The sequence below is a fragment of the Lynx canadensis genome, chromosome D3, assembly GCF_007474595.2.
Source record: "Lynx canadensis isolate LIC74 chromosome D3, mLynCan4.pri.v2, whole genome shotgun sequence".
Taxonomy (NCBI): domain Eukaryota; kingdom Metazoa; phylum Chordata; class Mammalia; order Carnivora; family Felidae; genus Lynx; species Lynx canadensis.
This window is the reverse complement of record NC_044314.2, coordinates 13,232,852-13,251,982: the sequence shown is the minus strand read 5'-3', so window position 1 is coordinate 13,251,982 and position 19,131 is coordinate 13,232,852. Positions and strand designations below refer to the sequence as shown.

Sequence of the window (19,131 nt, the reverse complement as noted above, 5' to 3'; positions counted from 1 at the left end):
GATAATGGGTATATGAAGTATAATAGTTCTCTTCTTCTCCCTCTAGTATAGGAATTGGGTTGAAAGGTGTAGGTCAAATGAGGCATCTCAAAAGAGACCCAACTGGAAAAAGCATAGAAAATACAAACACAGTAAGTTAAGGGGAGCCTGAATGGCTCAGTCAGTTAAACGTCTGACTCTTGGTTTCAGCTGGGGTCATGATCTCATGGTTCGTGGGTTCAAGCCCTGAGTCAAGCCCTGCGTGTCATGTCAGGCTCTGTGCTGACAGCGGGGAGCCCGCTTAGGATTCTGTCTCTCCCTCTCTCTTTGCCCCTTCCCTGCTCTCTCTCCCTCTCTCCTCTCTTCCTCAAAATAAATCATACACATTAAAAAAAATAAAGCATAGTAAGTTAAATATGTTAGTGGGAAAGCATAGAAGGTTTAAATTTGTTTGAAATACATATACCACACACTTCTCCTTTTGTTCTCTTAATCAATCAATGACAATTTTACCCTGGATTCCCAAATGGCTCTTGGAAAATGCCCTCGTGGAGGGGCAAAGTTCATATATTTCCATTCCTGACGGGGTGTGGATTGAAACTTAGCCAGCTGTTAGCAGCAACTCTGAAGGCAAGAAGGTAACTGCGAGCATTGCCTAATATCGTTTTTAACAATGCATATTGCACTGGAAAATTATTTCAAATTACAGAAAGCCAAAAGAGATTTGCTGAAGCCAAAGGATGTGCCATTTTTATTATTAAGTCAATGTCTTTTAAAAAAGAGCAGTTGGTTTTATGATGTGTTGAATTTCTTGTAAATGTGGCAATACTTGCTAGGAGGTATTAGCAACATCTGTTCCTCGGTTCATCTTCTTCGGTCCCCCTGCACCCGGTCAGCTGTTTGATGTACCTGCTTGATTTTCTTAAAATTGTGGATGTTTGGATAGTTTTAAATCTTACATACTTGGCAGATTGTATTTTATCTTTTTGTTATTTCTGTAATATAAAATGATGCAATATTTAGAGTATCTATTTTTAAAACATCACAAGTAGGATTTTTTTATTTGTCACCATTAAATATCTGAATTTTAAGCAGATTTTTGGACTGGCGGCTCATATCTATTAGCCCATTCAACTTTAGCACTGGTCTCATCCTCAGTAGCTTTTCTAAAACTACTACCTTCACCAGGAATAGATTGTCAGATTGTCTATATTTTAAATAATATGAGCTTGCATTTCTCTTTTGCACCATAAATTGGAAATGCTTTTTTTAAAAAAATGTTTATTTTTGAGAGAGAGAGACAGAGCGTGAGCAGGGGAGGGGCAGAGAGAGGAGACACAGAATCCGAAGCAGGCTCCAGGCTCTGAACTGTCAGCACAGAGCCCGATGTGGAGCTCGAACCCACGGACCGTGAGATCATGACCTGAGCCGAAGTCAGATGCTTAACTGACTGAGCCACCATTTCCAGCCGCCCCTGGAAATGTTTTGATTGCATCTTTTCACAACTATTTCTTTGTTTTTCCATATTGTTTGTCATTTAGTTAGCTGTAACCAGATCTGAGTATTTATTCTAGCAGTAGACCGTCTACCTGTGTAAAGTTGGAATTCATTCTTGGGTTATTAATAGTTTTGTGGACATTATGAATATCACAAGACATGAAATATTCCGGGGATATAATTTTTTCTCCCTACTATATAGTAAACAACAATTTCCCCCAAGAATTTTTTTGGGGTGTTGGAAAACCTATCTTGTCTAAACTTTTATATTTTCAATGTAAAGGAAACCATTTTCACAACTGAACTATCCTAAACCAGTAGAAAGTAATTCAAAAGTTGATTCTGCTATGTAACATCTGTATTGATAACCGGTGCCTGCAGAATGTATGCAGAGTAAATATGAATACAGAATTATCATCTAATATTTCAAACATTCGAATTATTTACAATGAAAAAAGGGGCAGATGTTAGCAAATAAATCCATAAAAGCTTATTAAGTGCTCTATTGTGCCACGATTTATATTCTTTACTGATGGGGTACAAAGATGAATATAAGGGGCGCCTGGGTGGCGCAGTCGGTTAGCGTCCGACTTCAGCCAGGTCCGAATCTCGCGGTCCGTGGGTCGAGCCCCGCGTCGGGCTCTGGGCTGATGGCTCAGAGCCTGGAGCCTGTTTCCGATTCTGTGTCTCCCTCTCTCTCTGCCCCTCCCCCGTTCATGCTCTGTCTCTCTCTGTCCCAAAAATAAAACAAACAAACAAACAAACAAAAACCAAAAAAAAAAAGTTGAAAAAAAAAAAAAAACAACAAAGATGAATATAAAACACGGAACCTGCCCGGAAAGAGAATTATGCTTTGGAAGCAAAGACAGAAATATAAAAAATAATTCACCTCACAGCATGATAAGGGAAACAGGAAATATGAATGTCGTGTGTTTAATATCTTTATACCTCTGCTATAATTGCAAGATTAGAAAGCACGAGGAAAATAAAGACAATTGATTTGTCAATAGTGTGAGAGAAAAATTCAAATTTATTGTTGAGACTGCAGAATGTCATTAATGATGCCTGATTTTCTTTCCCTCTGCTGCACGATAACTTTAATTTGAGAACCCAAGTGCTTTTGCTTCATTAGAGGTTAAATAATGAATCACTTATTGGGAAAGAACTGTAGGCAAAAATATGGTGATATCTTATTGTACCAAGTTAGTTTTTCCTTTTTCTCCTGAATAAAAATTGCCAATTAGCCCTGATTTAATTTATGGTGATGTGTAGGAGGTGATACTGGGACAGTAAGTACGAAATGACCTAAGTCAGGTCTAATTTGGGATAAAGTTGTTTGCAATCACGAAGTTCCCATCTATTTCTATGACACAATTGCATGGATTTAATGCAACGTGTGGGAGATTTTTAAGTAATTGTTCAGTGTAGAGAAGCGATCTCTCAGCAGATTAGAGGAGTCTTGGAAGGACGCACTGGAGCTCAAGATGTTCCTTGGCAGAGAGGTTGGTCAGAGCAGTGCTGATGGATGCCCAGTGGTGGCCGCTGGTCAGAGACACCAATGAAACCAATAATACGTGTTTAATTATTTTATTATCCTTATTTGCATTATTATCTTCTTATTGATTAGAAGAACATCTTCCTGTCAGGAAACTATGTGGTGGGTTAGTCGAGCCATAGGTCCTGCGGAGCACAGGATTATCTGCTCCAACGGCGGCGCGTGGTGTAGGAAGAAGATGGTGGCTTGATGTTGACTGAATGGCCAGATTTGTAGACCGGCTGTGTCACTTAATGATTGGATTTAAGATGAAGATAATGTTCTAACTTACAGGGTTGTTGGAGAATAGAGACGTTTGTGAAATGCCATGCATATTGTAGCGAATTAAATGGTAGCTATTATTATAAAGTCATCATAGGTGGGATAGTATTAATTCCTTGAGCTGAATAGATTTTTGAAGGACCTTATTATTTTAAAGATTATTTTCAACTCTGTTTGGAAATAATGATGACTGAAGTAATTATGTACAATTTTTCAAGTTTGGAGTATTAAGAAGCAGGCTTACAGTCAGCATCAGCCTTTGTCTTAGACTTAGCTGAACTAACTTCTTTGTGTGGTAGATGTTTTCCAGAGCGGATGTAAAGAACCTCCTGTTAATGCTTAGGGAACATCCTAATTGCATCTGGAAGACTACATTTCATTGTCAGAAGTTAGGCTTCAATTTTCAATAGCATCCTGGTTCTTGTGTTAAACACAAATAAAGTCGCAGTGTCTGAAAATTTGCTGCCATGCTCAGTAATACTCTGCAGTACATTTAAAATAATTACACTTTAGAGGGGCGCCCAGGTGGCTCAGTCGGTTAAGCGTCCGACTTCAGCTCAGGCCATGATCTCACAGTTCGTGAGTTCGAGTCCCAAGTTGGACTCTGTGCTGACATCTCAGAGCCTGGAGCCTGCTTCAGATTCTGTCTCCCTCTCAGAGCTCATGCTCTGTCTCCGTCTCCTTTAAAAATAAATAAACATTAAAAAAATTTTTGAGTAAAATTAAACTTTAATATATATATATGTATAAATATATATACATACATCATATCACAGAAAAGTCATATATAACCGTATTAGTATGGACCCTTCCTGTACAACTTCTTTCACTCAACATTGTATTGTGAGATCCATGTTACTATGGGGTGACTAGAGTTCACTCAGACCCAGGGTGTGCATATTCCGTTGTAGGACTGGTAACCCACAAGCTGTTTCTCTTACTGATGATGGACATTTGGTTTGCTTCTGAAGTTTGGGCTGTGACAGAAGTGTTTCTATGAATGTATTTGTGCACACAGTTTTTTAAATCTGAAAATGATTTTGCATCTCTGGAAAATCTGTTATGGTTACATTTTAGTATGATGATGATTAGATCTCTACTGTCCATTTATTGGTAAGTTGGTCCCACTTGTAAATCAGTGGATTTGGAGACTGGTTTAGTCCTACTGTTTTCAGATATACTGATGTAAAGGGTTTTTGGTAAGGACAAGAAAACTGACCTTAGAGTTCTTTTTATTTTACTTTATCTTTTGTTGTGACAACATGACATGACTTTACTGCCCACCAAAGCTTATCTCTGGTGAATAAAACAGTGTTAAGTGGACTTAAAAATGTTAACATATTATATTTTAAATTGGCTGTTTGAATATTATTAGGATAATATTCAAATAAGTCTTGAGGAGGGTCTGTTTAAAATTTTTTCCTACATAATACTCTTTTGCCTTTTCCATTTCATTTTGTGAATTAATACCGTATCTCTATCTAGCTCTTATATCCCCACTGGAGCTGCTTCTAACGTAGTACGTGCTCTATCAGAGGGTGGATTCTCAGAGGCAGAGATTGGGTCTCATTATTTCATCCTTTGATGTGTCTCACTGCCCCCAATGGGAGAACTGATAAATGTTAAAGAGCATTAGGTCACTGTCAAATTTGGCCAGTTCTGATTAAAAACAAGCAAAACGACAACAGCACTCCAAGGTAATTACCAGATGCATTTAATAAATTATTATTATTTATTTACATCCCGTGAGTTAGCATATAGTGCAATGATGATTTCAGAAGTAGATTCCACTGATGCATCTCTATGTATAACATCAGTGCTCATCCCAACAAGTGTCTTCCTTAATGCCCCTTACGCATTTAGCCCATCCTCTCACCGATACCCCTCCAGCAATAAAGTTATGTTTCTATATTTTAGAGTTTTCTATAACCCCAGGCAAGATTTTCCTATAATAAATGCTCACCTATAGTCATCTAACATATACTGCGACTTTCAGGCTGGTTTTCTATTACTACCATTCTCACTTCTCCTTGGAAGGCGGGCAGAATTAAAGCTCCATAGACTCTCAGGGAAACTCAGAACCAGTCCACGGGTGTACGAAGCAGATACGGCTCAGAAAAGGGACTTGGTTGCTGGGGGAGAACATGATAGTATTTGGAGCCAGGTTGGGAAACTCCTGAGACAAAATTTAGCATGGGCTCCTCGTTCTTTATGCACCAATGGCAGAGAGAGTTTGAGGGTGCACTGCAGCTCCCAGCGTGAATAAGGGTAGCAGCAGAATTAGAAATGGGTACAAAACACCGCATATTCCAGGAGAGAGCAGGCCTGGGCGTGGAGAGGTCATAGCCTTGCCTTTCTCCGGGACAACTTCGTGACTGGGTGCAAATCACTTCACCGCTTCGGGCCTCGGGTTTTTTCGTCTCAAGAAGAAGGGAGTTGGCCTGCATGAGCAATCACGTCCTTTCCACAGCAGGTTAAGACTACAGTTTGTTCAGTTCCAGGCAGTCTCGTGCCAGAAAGGAACACCCCACCCCTCTGATGCCAGAGGCACATACACACAAAGAAACAGGGTAAAGTTGAGCAAATGGCTGGAACAATTTTTTAAAGAGCCAGATTAGGATAATGCAGTTTTAATCCAAATCTCTTCTTTTCCTTTAGTTGTGTCTCTAGCTTCTTTAATAGCAATGAACAAAGAGCCAGACTATCCACTGCTTTTTCCTTTGATGCCAAATGTTTTAGTTAAATATCCACCTTGGTTATACGACGAGGCTTTAAAAAACATCAGACTACTTTTTATCCAAAATTTATGATTTAATGAAAGCCTGGTGCAATCCCCTCAAACCAGACCACCTTGACTTTATCTGATTTCTCCACTTTCTTAGTAAATTTGTTCCTAAATGGGTAATTCCAGCCACTGTTGTAGAGTGAATATGTTGGATGTGTAGATTCTGAGGTGTGAGGCATTATTGAATTTCCAGGCATGCTCAGGACATAGGTTTATTGGAAAACACATAACTGAACCCAGTTTTATCAGTACAGAATGAGAAATACAAGTCATGTGCAAATTGGCAGGAAAAAAAAAACGTAAGGATAAAAATGGACTGTAAGCTGAACAAGGGGGAAAAAACACCAACGTATAGTGGGCGTGTGTTGGTCAGCCTACCCTATACTGAGGGCAACTTAGCAGAAATGAAGCTACAGCAGAAACAGTACGTAGATTAGGCCAACGTGTGTGATTCGATTCTTCAATTCCTTTACTCATCTGGTATAAAGGGACTGCCAATATCTAGCCTGGAGAGTTGTGGGGTTAAAGCTAATATATGTAAAACATATGCCTGGCATATTTTATTTTATCTATTTTATTTTATTGATCTTACTTATTTTGAGAGACAGAGACAGAGCATGAGTCGGGGAGGGGCAGAGAGAGAGGGAGACAGAATCTGAAGCAGGTTCCAGGCTCTGAGGTGTCAGCACAGAGCCCGACACGGGGCTTAAACCTACAAACTGTGAGATCATGACCTGAGCTGAAGTCGGGCACTTAACCAACTAAGCCACCCACGCGCCCTTATCTAGCACATTCTAAAAAAGGTATCTCATGTTATCTTTTTGAATTAGGTTTATAGACTAAAAAGGCCCATATCAAACTGGGATGATTCTAGAACCAATGTACACTGGTCAATGCAGTAACGATTTCTTAATGTTTACTATGTGCCACATGTCTGATGATAAAAAAACACAAACAAGAGGGTTTCACATTTCCCTCTAGGAAATACACAATATCCATAGACAAAATGACAAAAGAAAAGACATTTCATCGGAGAGGGATGGTCCAAAGTGAGATCTATGTAAGATTTTCTTTTTTTTCCTAATGATTTTTAAAAATTTATTTTGGGAGAGAGAGCATGAGCAGAGTAGATAGGGGCAGAGAGAGAGGGAGAGAGAGAATCCCAAACAGGCTCTGCACTGTCAGTGTAGAGCCCAATGTAGGGCTTGGTCTCATGAACTGTGAGATCATGGTATGATCCGAAATCAGGAGTTGGATGCTTAACCGGACTGAGCCACCCAGACGCTCCTATGTAAGATTTTCTTGATACTTCTAGAATAGATATTGTGGGGGGCAAGGAATCTATCCTCAGGGAGTCACTTCCTTATGTTGGTTCTATATCACCTGTGGTTCAGCGTAGAATTTCTAAACTCCCAACATCTTTCAAGATCAATGATCTCTTGAACAATATCAATGACTGACAGGAGCACCTCAAGTCCTACAGGCTGCATGTGGAGTGAGTCAGAAGGATGTGAGGTGACAAGGACATGGCCATGACCATTGCTGGGCATTCCTCAACCCTAGCATGCTGAGGGGAGAGCACAGGCAGAAGACTGAAGCAGAACCGGGAATAGCCTGTGGAGAAGGAGGTGGAATGAAGTTTTCTTGATTGCAAACTTGACTCTGAGGACACGGTTGCCTGTAAATTTGTCTTACCTGAATAAAGGAAGTTCTACCACAAAGTGGGTAGAATTGTGTCCCCCAAAGATTGGTTTAAGTCCTTATCACTGGTACCTGTGAATGTACTCTTCTTGGGAAACAGGGTCTTTGCAAATGTAATCAAGTTAAGATGAGGTCATACTGGGTTAGTGTGGGCCCTCATCCAATGACTGGTGTCCTTACAAGAAAGGGGACATTTAGACTCACACAGAAGACACAGGGAAGAACACTGTATGAAGTTGGAGGCGGAGATAAGTGATACCTCTATAAACCAAGGAACGCTGAGGGTTGCTGGCAACCACTAGAAGTTGGGAGAGAGGCAGGAAACCTTTTTCCTGACAGCCTCCAGAATGAAGTGATGCTCCCAACACCTTGATTTTGGACTCTGGTCTCCAGAATGAAGACAGGATAAATTCCTGTTGCTTAAGCCACCTGGTTTGTGATAATTTGTTATGGTAGCTCTAGGAAACTAATTCGCATCCCTAAATGAAAACAGACTTCTTTCTGTATCAATAGCAGTATGGACATCAATATCTATGTACCAGGATGACGGTGACCTTAGTTTTCTGGCTTTTAATAACATATTGAATCATTGTATATTACTGTATCACGTGTATTTAAAATGAGAACTGTTTATTTGTTTTCCTCTAATCATCATGTTCTCTTTCTCTGTTTTGTTTTGTCTTTGGTTTTAGACTATCGTCAATTTCAGGATGGATTCTCTGGTTGCAGCAAACACCAAATTTGGCTTTGATCTTTTCCAGGAGATAAGCAAAGATGATCACCATAAAAACTTCTTCTTCTGTCCTCTGAGCCTCTCGGCTGCCCTTGGCATGGTCCGCTTGGGAGCCAGAAGTGACAGTGCACAGCAGATAGACCAGGTGAGGATCCAGTATCTCTAGGTCCACTCCCAGGGTCATACCCTAGTTCCTCCTTGGCAAGCCAAGCTGTTCCCGAGCCTGGGGCTTGAGTGGGGAGCCTGGTCTGCCCCAGAGCTTTCATTTACACCCTGCCTTGCGTTCTCTTCAAGGCTCAATTAAACCTCTGCCTCCGGTATGACACTTCTCCAGCCTCCACAGTCTGATAGCCGTTCTTATTCATCTTCTCCGTTTCTATCTGTCTGCATGTCTGTCCCACTTTCTCTCCATAGTTATCCATACCAATACTGCTAGCAATATATATTTTTTTAAATTTAGAGGAAGAGAGAGAGAGAGAGAGACACCACAAACCGGGAAGGGATAGAGAGAGAGGGAGAGACAGAATCCCAAGCACGCTCTGTGCCATCAGCGTAGAGCACAATGTGGGGCTCGAACTCACAAACAATGAGATCGTAACCGGAGATCAAGAGTGGGACGAGCCACCCAAGTGCCCCACTGCTAGCAATATTTTTTAATGTATGTACGCGTTTTCTTTCTTTCCATAAATAAATATTTAGTAAGCCCCAGTTACAAATCTGGTGGCTAAAGATCATGGCATCCTCCTTGACTCCTCTCTTTCTCTCTCACTTGTCATCAAATTCCAACAGGCTTTCCTCTCTATACACAACCAGAACGCAGGCACTCCCCACTGTCTCCCTGAGGTCTGACCACCACCATCCCTTATGGATACAACTTCCTCATGGGCTTCCTTGTTTCTGCTGATGGTCTGTTCTCAACCCAGCTGCCAGAAGGATCCTTTGAAACCTCAATCAGATCCTGTTTCTCATGTGCTCAAAACCCGGACTTCTGATTTCACTAATGATAGAAGCTGGAGTCCTTACAGTGGCCCATGAAGGTCTGGTACCTGAATCCAGACAACCAGGTGACTCCCTCTCTCATCCTGTCCCTCCCCACTCCTCCAGCCACACTGTCATTCAGAGTCCTTGGGTAAGCCGTGCCTATTCATGTCTTAGGGCTTTTGCTCCATTCCCTTTGCCTGCTGGCTCTCCTCCCCCCACTCCCCCACCCCAGATAACTGATCTATAATTTGCTTTCTCCTTCAAGTCTTTGATCAGAGTTTACCTTCTCAACCAGGCCTACCTTGCTTGACTAGACCAGCAGTCTAATGCTGCAGACTGGCCCCCAACCCTGTAAAATTCCCTCTTACCTTAGCTACTTTCCCCCTACTTGGCACTTCTCATCTTCTAACATACTGCATACAATAATCATTACTATGTGTATTACTTTTCATATGCTTCCTCCTCTAGAATATGATCTCCCAGATGGTGAAGATCTTTATCCTAGAACAGTACTTGGCTTATAGTAGCCATCCAATATAAATTTGTAGAGTGAATGAATGAAAGTGACAAGAACAACTCCCCAGATAAACTATAGGCTCCTGAGGTGGGTCTTATAACTTCCCTGGATCTAGCATCCAACACAGAGGTTATATGGGAACCCAGGCCCATACGGAGGAGCTGAATTCTTGGATTAAGGTAGAATGTGTCTGAGCTCATCCTGCTTTATGTGTTTACTTTGATTTGGAATATTATGCCATCAGCAAAACTTAGCTTTAGAGTGTGGTTGGCACCCTCCATGTTCAGTTTCAGATGTTCTTCTCCAGGCCCTTGGGTTTCACCCTGCTCAGCAAAAGTGTCCTGGGGAGGGCAAGGCATGCATTTGTCTCCTGCCTTTCTGCCCTGCTCTGGGTAACTTGTTTTTTGCTGTCCTCACTTGCTTGATTGGTAGCAAGGTCTAGATCAGTGCTAACAAAAATGTAATTCAAATCCCATATATAATTTAAAAAGTTTTAATAGCCATACTAAGAAAGTAAAAAGAAATAGGTGCAACTAATTTTCATAATGTATTTGATTTTATTTAACCCGATGCATCCAAAATATCTTATCAACATGTAATGAATTAAAACTTTAAATGAGATCTTTTACTTTTTTTTTTTTCATGCTAAGTCTTCAAAAATCCAATGTGTATTTTACACTAACAGTCTGACTGGCTCAATAGCCACACGTGGTCTCATGGATACCTCCAAATTCGTTTAGTTTGGTTACATTCATTCTTTAAAAAATTTTTTTAAATATTTTAAAAGTTTATTTATTTATTTATTTTGAGAGAGAGATCAGGGGAGGGGCAGAGAGAGAAGGAGAGAGAGAGAGAATCCCAAGCAGGCTCCGCACTGCCAGAGCAGAGCCCGATGTGGGGCTCAGACCCATGAACCTTGAGATCACGACCTGAGCTGAAATCAAGAGTTGGACACTTAACCAGCTGAATCACCCAGGCACCCCTCTTTTTTTTTTTTTTTGAAATTTTGTTTATTTTGACAGAGAGACAGAGAGACAGAGAGCACGATTGGTGGGGAGGGGGTGGGAGGGCAGAGAGAGACTCCCAAGAGGGCTCTGTGCTCTCAGCCCAGAGCCTGACATGGGCTCAAACTCATGAACTGTGAGATCATGACCTGAGCCAAAATCGAGAGTTGGATGCTTAACTGACTGAGCCACCTGGGTGCCCCTGGTTACTTTCACTCTTAAATGCAGACCCAGGAGATAGCATGCAGTTTCCTTTCCTTCCATTCCACAGCCAAGTAAAACATCCACTATTCTTTAAACTATTGTTGTTTGACTACGTAATCATCATCCCTGTGACACTGTAAAAATGTTGCTGAAGCTATTCAGACTTCCTGCTGTTCGTACTGTCTGAAAGACCCCGTAATCGCCATCATGCAGGTGCTACACTTCAATGAGTTTTCCCAGAGTGAAACAAAGGAACCTGATCCCTGTCTGAAAAGGAAAAACTCAGAAGAACTCGCTGATGGCTCTCTGGAGGGGCAGAAGGAAACGAGGGGGTCTCTGACTTTGCAGGTGAGCCACCACAGACCCCTTCCCCTCTTCTTCTGAACCACTCATTCTGGCTGTGCTATATTTGGCAATGGTTTCTTATTCCTAAACATTACGTTGTGGCCATCATCGTCAGCAACAATAGCAATAACCCCATATGACCTCCAGTTCCTTTCTGATTATGTATCTCAGATGTTGTTGGCTATCAGCCAGTTTTCTCAAGAGTAGGATCTGGTATCTTCTGCTCATGAGAAAGACGATTAGATCAGAACCCCATTACGCACCTAGTTGTACAGGCCACAGGTCCCCAGGATGGAGCATGGTTGAAGATGAAGGGTGGTAAGGGGCGTGGATCCGCTGTGGGAGTCTTACCCTCTTTCTCTACTTTTGCCTCTTGTGTTTCATGCTGAAATCTCCTGACACGCAAAGCTTTTACTGGTTGTCTCACAGCAGGAGTGGGAAAGATATTCTCCAGGTTATCCATCCTCATACCTTAGAAAGTTTAAGAAGTGGGTGGAGAGAAGATGGTCTTTTTCTTGTATCTTTTTGAATATAAAGAAAAGTAATGTGCACTGATCTCAAGTGTAGTGTGCACTGCTGAGTCCCCAGATGTATTGTTCCTGGATGACCTTGATACCAAGTGGGAGCCATGATCGTCTCTTGGGACCACTTCCTGGCCTCTCTTCCTCTCAGATTGCTCCCCCACATGATAACAAAGTGAAATGATGACGTGCCTTAGTGGCATTTCATCCCCCTGACGAAACCACATTTTTTTCTTCTTTTGTTAGGCTGAGTCTTCCAATGACGAGAGTGGACTGCTCAGTTGCTACTTCGGGCAGCTTCTCTCCAAGTTAGACAGGATCAGAGTTGATTACACCCTAAGCATTGCCAACAGGCTTTACGGAGAGCAGGAATTCCCCATCTGTCCGGTGAGTTCGGTATGGCTGGTGATTAAAACTATCATATAGCATACTAATTAAAAAAATCAGTGAGTAGCTGGATTACTCATCTGCCATCTGGAACACAGTCCTCTCTGTCAGGAGGATGCACCGTGGACTGATGGGCTGTCTGGGGCCCACCTCTTTCTCTCCCACACCTTCCATTGCCCTCCTCCCAGTTTTCAACTTGAGCAGTTTATGAGGCTAGTGCTGGTGGGCGGAAAGAGGGTCATGTAACTAATAGCTTTTGGAGCTTTTTGGTAATGGCCTTCCTTCTTGTGACTGTCTTTCCCCGTGAAGATGCCTAGTAGATACACTTGGTAGGTCCTCTTCCGGCCCCTCCCCAACCCTCACCAACACTTCTCTAAAATCACCTTTCATACCACGATCAGGACACCCCTCGATATAATTGTATGCACCTATCAGCAAAATGATGTAGCAGAAGGAGACTGCATTTGGATCCAAAAAGGTGCTTGGCTTGTCTCCCTGGCTAAGCAGTGTGTATGTAGATTAACATACCTCTGAGTCCTGGCTTCAATTTCCTCTGTCACCACTGGAAGGAGCCACAGACTTAGCAATAAACTTGAGGGGTGTGACCACAGGCAAATGTGTGATACAGTTGGCTAGGCTGGCCTCGTAAGGGGGCAGGCTGAGCACACTTTAGCCAAAATAAGTATGTTTTGTTACAATGGAAATGAGATTTATATACTGATTTTCTTTTAAACTAGCTGTATTGAGGTATAAATTCACATATCATATAATCTACCTATTAAAAATGTACACACCAGTGGTTTTGGTATATTACCTTATAACTTTTAAAAAATTGTGGTAAAATATAACATAAAAATTGCTATTTTAACCATTCTTAAAAAATATTTATTTTGAGAGAGAGAGAGAGCAGGAAGAGGCAGAGAGAGAGAGAGAGAGAGAGAGAGAGAGAGAGAGAAAGAATCTCAAGCATGCTCTGCACTGTCAGCACAGACCCCATGCGGGGTTCAAATTCACCAACCATGAGATCATGACCTGAGCCAAAATCAAGAATCGGATGCTTAACCGACTGAGACACTCAGGCGTTCCTTAACCATTTTTAAGTATACAATCTGGTAACCTTGATTACATTTACAATGTTGTGTAAGCATCACCTGATTTCCAAAAGGCTTTTATCATCCCAGAAACTCTAACTAGTAAGTAAGGTTTTAATTCTTAAAAATAGAGGAATGTTATATAGCTAAGTCTCTCAAGTTACTTGATATTCATGTTGCAACATCTCCACAAATGGGATGTCCAAGGTAAAGGGTATCTGGTAGGAAAGGCTTGTGCCCTTGTAACTGTGGACTGCTTCATGAACAAGCACTCTGTATCCTAAATTGTCACCACAATGAGTGAAATGCCACTGGCTAATTAAGAGTGGGGACAGCTAGAGACGACACACATCTTGTTTAAATGACTGGGCACATCTCTCTCGTTAGGCTTCTCCTGACTGCCTCACTCCTAACTGTTAGCACAGTTATCTGATTTCATTGCACTATTTCCCTTTATTTCAATTTAACAGGAATACTTAGATGGCGTGATTCAATTTTACCACACAACCATTGAAAGTGTTGATTTCCGGAAAGACACCGAAAAGTCCAGACAACAGATTAACTTTTGGGTTGAATCTCAGTGCCAAGGTAAGAAAGACCAAACACATTATAGCTGGTATTCCTTTCCATTTAAAAGGAGAAAAGTCAGCCTGGTTTCTCAGATGGCTAGTCTGTCAAGGCCAGATGCTCACAAACGTGGGCCATGTTCAAAGCCTGTTTTGCAGGTGCAAAGAGTCAAATGCTTAGATGCTATGTTACTTACTGATGCTTCTTTGCTCCATCATAAAAGGTAAAATCTTTTCAGGCAAGCACATGCCAGCAGGATGTTAACTGTTTCCATTAAAAAAAAAGTTTAGTAGAAAGATTGTGAAGAGAATCTAGTTATTCAGAGGGAAATGGAAATGATAAAATCTCAATTTTTATCAACGCTTCACTAAGTACATAGGTGTTTTCTGGGTGAAGGGGGTTTAGAGCTAGTGATGAATAGTGAAACTATGGATTCAATGTAAAATGGAGTAAGTTTAAAAAAATTTTTTTTAAATGTTTATTTATTTTTGAGAGAGAGAGAGACAGAGTGAGAGCGAGGGAAGGGCAGAGAGAGAGGGAGACACACAATCAGAAGCAGGCTCCAGGCTCTGAGCTGTCAGCACAGAGCCCAAGGTGGGGCTGGAACTCACAAACCATGAGATCATGACCTGAGCTGAAGACAAACACTTAACCGACTGAGCCACCCAGGAGCCCCTGGAATAAGCTTTTAAAGTTTATTTATTTTGAAAGAGAGAGAGAGAGAGAGAGAATCCCAAGCAGACTTTGCACTGTCAGCACTAAGCCCAAACCCAACCAACCGTGAGATCATGACTTGAGCCAAAATCAAGAGCCAGACACTTAACTGACTGAGCCACCCAGGTGCCCCCAGAATAATTTTTTAATGTGAAAATCCCCTGTCCAGCCTTTTCTTGGGAGAAGCACCCAAACTCCAAAATTATTTCCTCTCACTTGGTCCGCATGCCACAAAAATTCCCATTTCTTCAAGGTTCCACTCAGTTGCCAAGAGGAAAGTGTGTTCACTAAAAAAGTTCGTATTAAGGCATGACTATCTACTTTTTCCTGGTTAGCCAACTCTTCTGGAATATTGTAAGTGTAGGTGATGTCAACGTAATCTATTATTATGGGGTTTAAGTGGAAGTCTTGCAGTAAAAAGCTCTACTCATCTTTAAGGACTCAGCATGCATTCAAATAACTGATGGTTTGGTACTTGGAGGTGGAATGGGATGGGCACTGAAAATGGATGATTGCTTGACAGCCTGGGATGTTCCAGTCTGCCTCAGGGCTGTGCTACTGTGGAAGGAGCCTAGGGCCAGAAGGCCCCAGGACTGATCTCAGCTGACCTTGCTGATTTTTGGCTGTGTAGCCTCACCTCTTGCTGGCTGTGGTTTATTCCTCTATAAGAAGGGATAACAATACCCACTTCTCGTGGTTGACGTGGGATGGAATGAAACAGCACACGCGAAAGCCCCTACCAAATAGGTTTTATGTCCTGGTCTAGCACATTTACATGCATTTTTGTTTATATTTAAACATATACACTCTGCTGTGATGAGTGCTTAAGACAGGAAGTTTCCACAATAGTTCTGTTTCTCCAGGAGGTTATAATATAATCAGGTGGCAGGGTCTACTCTGAAAAGTATATCATGGCATAGGATAGCTGATGGCAAGTTCCAACCACAATGATTCAGTGAATCAAAGCAGACTCAGTGCTTTAGAATGGGTCCCTCCTTGGGTTGAGTGACAGTTCCTTCCCTATAACTCCCACCCTCACCTCTGCCCGCTCTGGGACGATGAATGGTGTAGTTTTCTTGGGTTCGTTCTTGAATCAGACATGCTCTATCCTTGAGGATGTTAAGTGGCATTAAGAATAATCTGTCTATGTGAATCCCTCTGACACAATTCAAATGCTGGATATTCTCTGGAACCTTTTTTTTTTAAGGTAAAATCAAGGAACTCTTCAGCAAGGATACTATTAACAGCGCAACTGTGCTGGTTCTGGTGAATGCTGTTTACTTCAAGGCCAAATGGGAAAATATTTTGACTGTGAAAACACAGTGGATGCACCTTTCTATCTAAATGAGGTATGATATTGGAACACACGGTTTTCTATATATTCTGCTCATAATTGCCACTAAGAAATTATGATTTCAGTATGTACTCTCAACTTGAAAACTTCAGGTCTGTGGGTTGCAGCATACAATATAATAAGAATATTTTGTTATTAGCAAAAATCAGTACCTGAAGTTGTTGAACATCTTGGTGCCAAGATGAGCATTTTCCACTCACTGTGCTGAGCATTTTCCACTCACTACTTCATTTGTTTCCCAAAAACGACATTATGAAAGTGGGTATTATTATTTTTCTCATTCTAGGAGAAATGGGGGAGGGGGAAGAATGCAAGGGTTAGGTTACTTAGCTAAATTCATGCATTAGCATTCACATCTGTGAGTATTTGTCTCAAAAACCCACGTTCTAAGCCACCAGACTGTAGAATGGTGTAAAGGGAAGGATCAGACTCCAGCCTGTCACCTGTTAGCAGGCACTGTACATCCTCATCTGTAGACTGATGACCCCGCATGTCCACAAGGTGTTTGGGATGGTGCCTTTCTGTCTGATGGAAGCCTATGGAACAAGTGTTGTTACTTAGCATTTAGATGGTTATCATTTAACCAAGGCTCCAACTGGGTGGGTCACACAGGCCAGAAAGGGCAAGATGAGGCCAAGAGACTGGGTGGTGCAGGCAGGGAAGGTAGAAAGCTGGTGGGGCTTGTTTCCACTGGCTGGACTGTAGGTAGATGCCTGGATAGACAGTTTACCAACAGGTGGGCTTGGCAGCTGAAAAGCCTATTAAAACCAAGGGGGGAAAAAGTGTTGGTAAAGGAAGGGCTGACTGACCAGTGGGGAGAAGACTGTTTAGGTTGGATCACTGGTGTGGCTCAGAGCCTCTGGTGAAGACCCTTCTCATTGTAATGGAGCCCTGTTTTCAGGGGTGATGGGGCCGTGTGAGTCTGTGAGCTACTCTGGCAGTCCTGTGACTTGCCATCTTGTCCACTACAGAATGAAAAGAAGACCGTGAGGATGATGAATCAAAAGGGCCTATTTAGGATTGGCTTCATAGAGGAGCTGAAGGCACAGATCCTTGAAATAAGGTACACCAAGGGGGCGCTCAGCATGTTTGTCCTGCTGCCGGCTTTCTCTGAAGATAACTTGAAGGGCCTGGAAGAGGTAAGTCTTCACTTTCAAGTGTCTACGAAATATTTCATTGTAGATCTTTGGAGAGCGGCCCAAGTTACCATTTACTGTCCTGAGGAAGGATGGCACCTTGGCTCTCAGAGATACCAAAGAATATATAAGAATCTGAATTCGTGGAGATAGGTCTTCCTCTGGTATTTAGAAAAGAACAAATACCAAAAAGGTTGGCTAAGACTTTCCTCTCCAATCTCATAGTCTTCTACAATCTCCGGACCTATGAATCCTTTTCTATGAATTACCTGACTTCTGGTCTCTTGCTCAGACTATTTTGCTATGGCTCACGGAACGACCCTTTAGCTGAACTCTGTTTTTGGGTGCATGTGCCTTGACAGGAGATACTGATACCAGAATAGATTGCTTGTGAGGTGGGGAAACCTGGCTACATATTGTTCCATGTGGGAGAGAAGGAGACAGAGGGAGAGAGAAAGTGAGAGAGAAATACCTGGAGAGTGACTGCAATAATAGCCATTATTCAAAATTTATTGTGTGCCAGCACTATGTTAATTCCTTTACATACATTATCTTGTTCAGTCCTTGCAAGAGCCTAACGGCATTATTTCCGTTTTATAGAAGAGGGGGTTGAACTTCACAATGTCAAGGCTTGGCACCCAACTTGGTCAACTGAGCTTTGCTGGGCTTTGGCACCCAGACACCAGTCTGTCAGACACCAGAGGAGAGAAAGCTTAGTGTGGGGAAAGGTTAGGGAGGGAGCAAGGGCCTTCGACACCAGAAGACAAAGAACTCAAACTGTCTTGTGACTTCTAAAGAGGAAAGAGACTTGCTTGGAGGAATTTAAATGAAACAGGAGTATTTTGAGGCTTAGGAAAGAAACTCGAAGATTGCTACTGGCTGTTGAAATAGACTCAAGCCCTTGAAGTAATTGGGGCATCCTTTTCAGGCTTATAATCTGACCCTGAACATTATCTTCTCCCTCTTGTAGCTTGAAAGGAACATCACCCACGAAAAAATAATGGCCTGGAGCAGCTCGGAAAATATGTCAGAAAAACCAGTAGCCGTCTCCTTCCCACAGTTCACCCTAGAAGACAGCTACGATCTGAATTCTATTCTACAGGGCATGGGCATCACGGATATCTTCGAGGAAAGGAAGGCTGATCTTACTGGCATCTCTCCAAGTCCCAACTTGTACCTGTCAAAAGTTGTCCATAAAACCTTTCTGGAGGTGGATGAAAATGGCACCCAGGCAGTAGCCGCCAGTGGTGCTGCCACCATGGAAAGGTCCATACCATCCTGGGTGACGTTTAATGCCAATCACCCTTTTCTCTTTTTCATCAGACACAACAAAACCCAAACCATTCTCTTCTATGGCAGGGTCTGCTCTCCTTGAAAGGAGCATGCTGTCTAGTGCCTGGGACCTGGAAGAAAATGGCAGTATAGTCTTCCCCTGGCGAAATGTGTGCATTTGTGTTCTTGCTAATATCCAAAGCTGATGGAATCCTATCACAGCTCCATGCTCTCTTCCTCCAGCCACTGGCTCGTGTGTGTCCTGATCCTTCTTTCACCCTGTAGCTGACTTTTAACTATGTGCATTAGTATCAAAGGCCCTTGCTCCCTCCCTAACCTTTCCCCGTGCTAAGCTTTCAAGAATATAATTCACCCTCTGTCACGGGCAGGTCAACATAATGGGGATGGTACTGACTTTAAGTTCCCTACCTCGTTATGAAGGAATTCTGAAAGTCCAAATCATTAGACCACTTCTAGGAGATGACAAACTCAGAAACCACTTTAACATGCGTGGCAAGAAGAAATGT

At 42.1% G+C, this 19,131-nt stretch overlaps 1 protein-coding gene across 1 annotated transcript; it reads left to right on the top strand.

Annotated features, from left to right (window-relative positions):
- The first annotated feature begins 8,488 nt into the window (after positions 1 to 8,488).
- SERPINB12 (serpin family B member 12) lies at positions 8,489 to 18,707 on the top strand. The gene is given in 8 exon segments (XM_030335734.1): positions 8,489 to 8,656; positions 11,431 to 11,565; positions 12,330 to 12,470; positions 14,032 to 14,149; positions 16,050 to 16,139; positions 16,142 to 16,191; positions 17,168 to 17,335; positions 18,303 to 18,707. Coding segments are annotated over 8 exon segments (1,275 nt in total).
- The last annotated feature ends 424 nt before the right edge of the window (positions 18,708 to 19,131 follow it).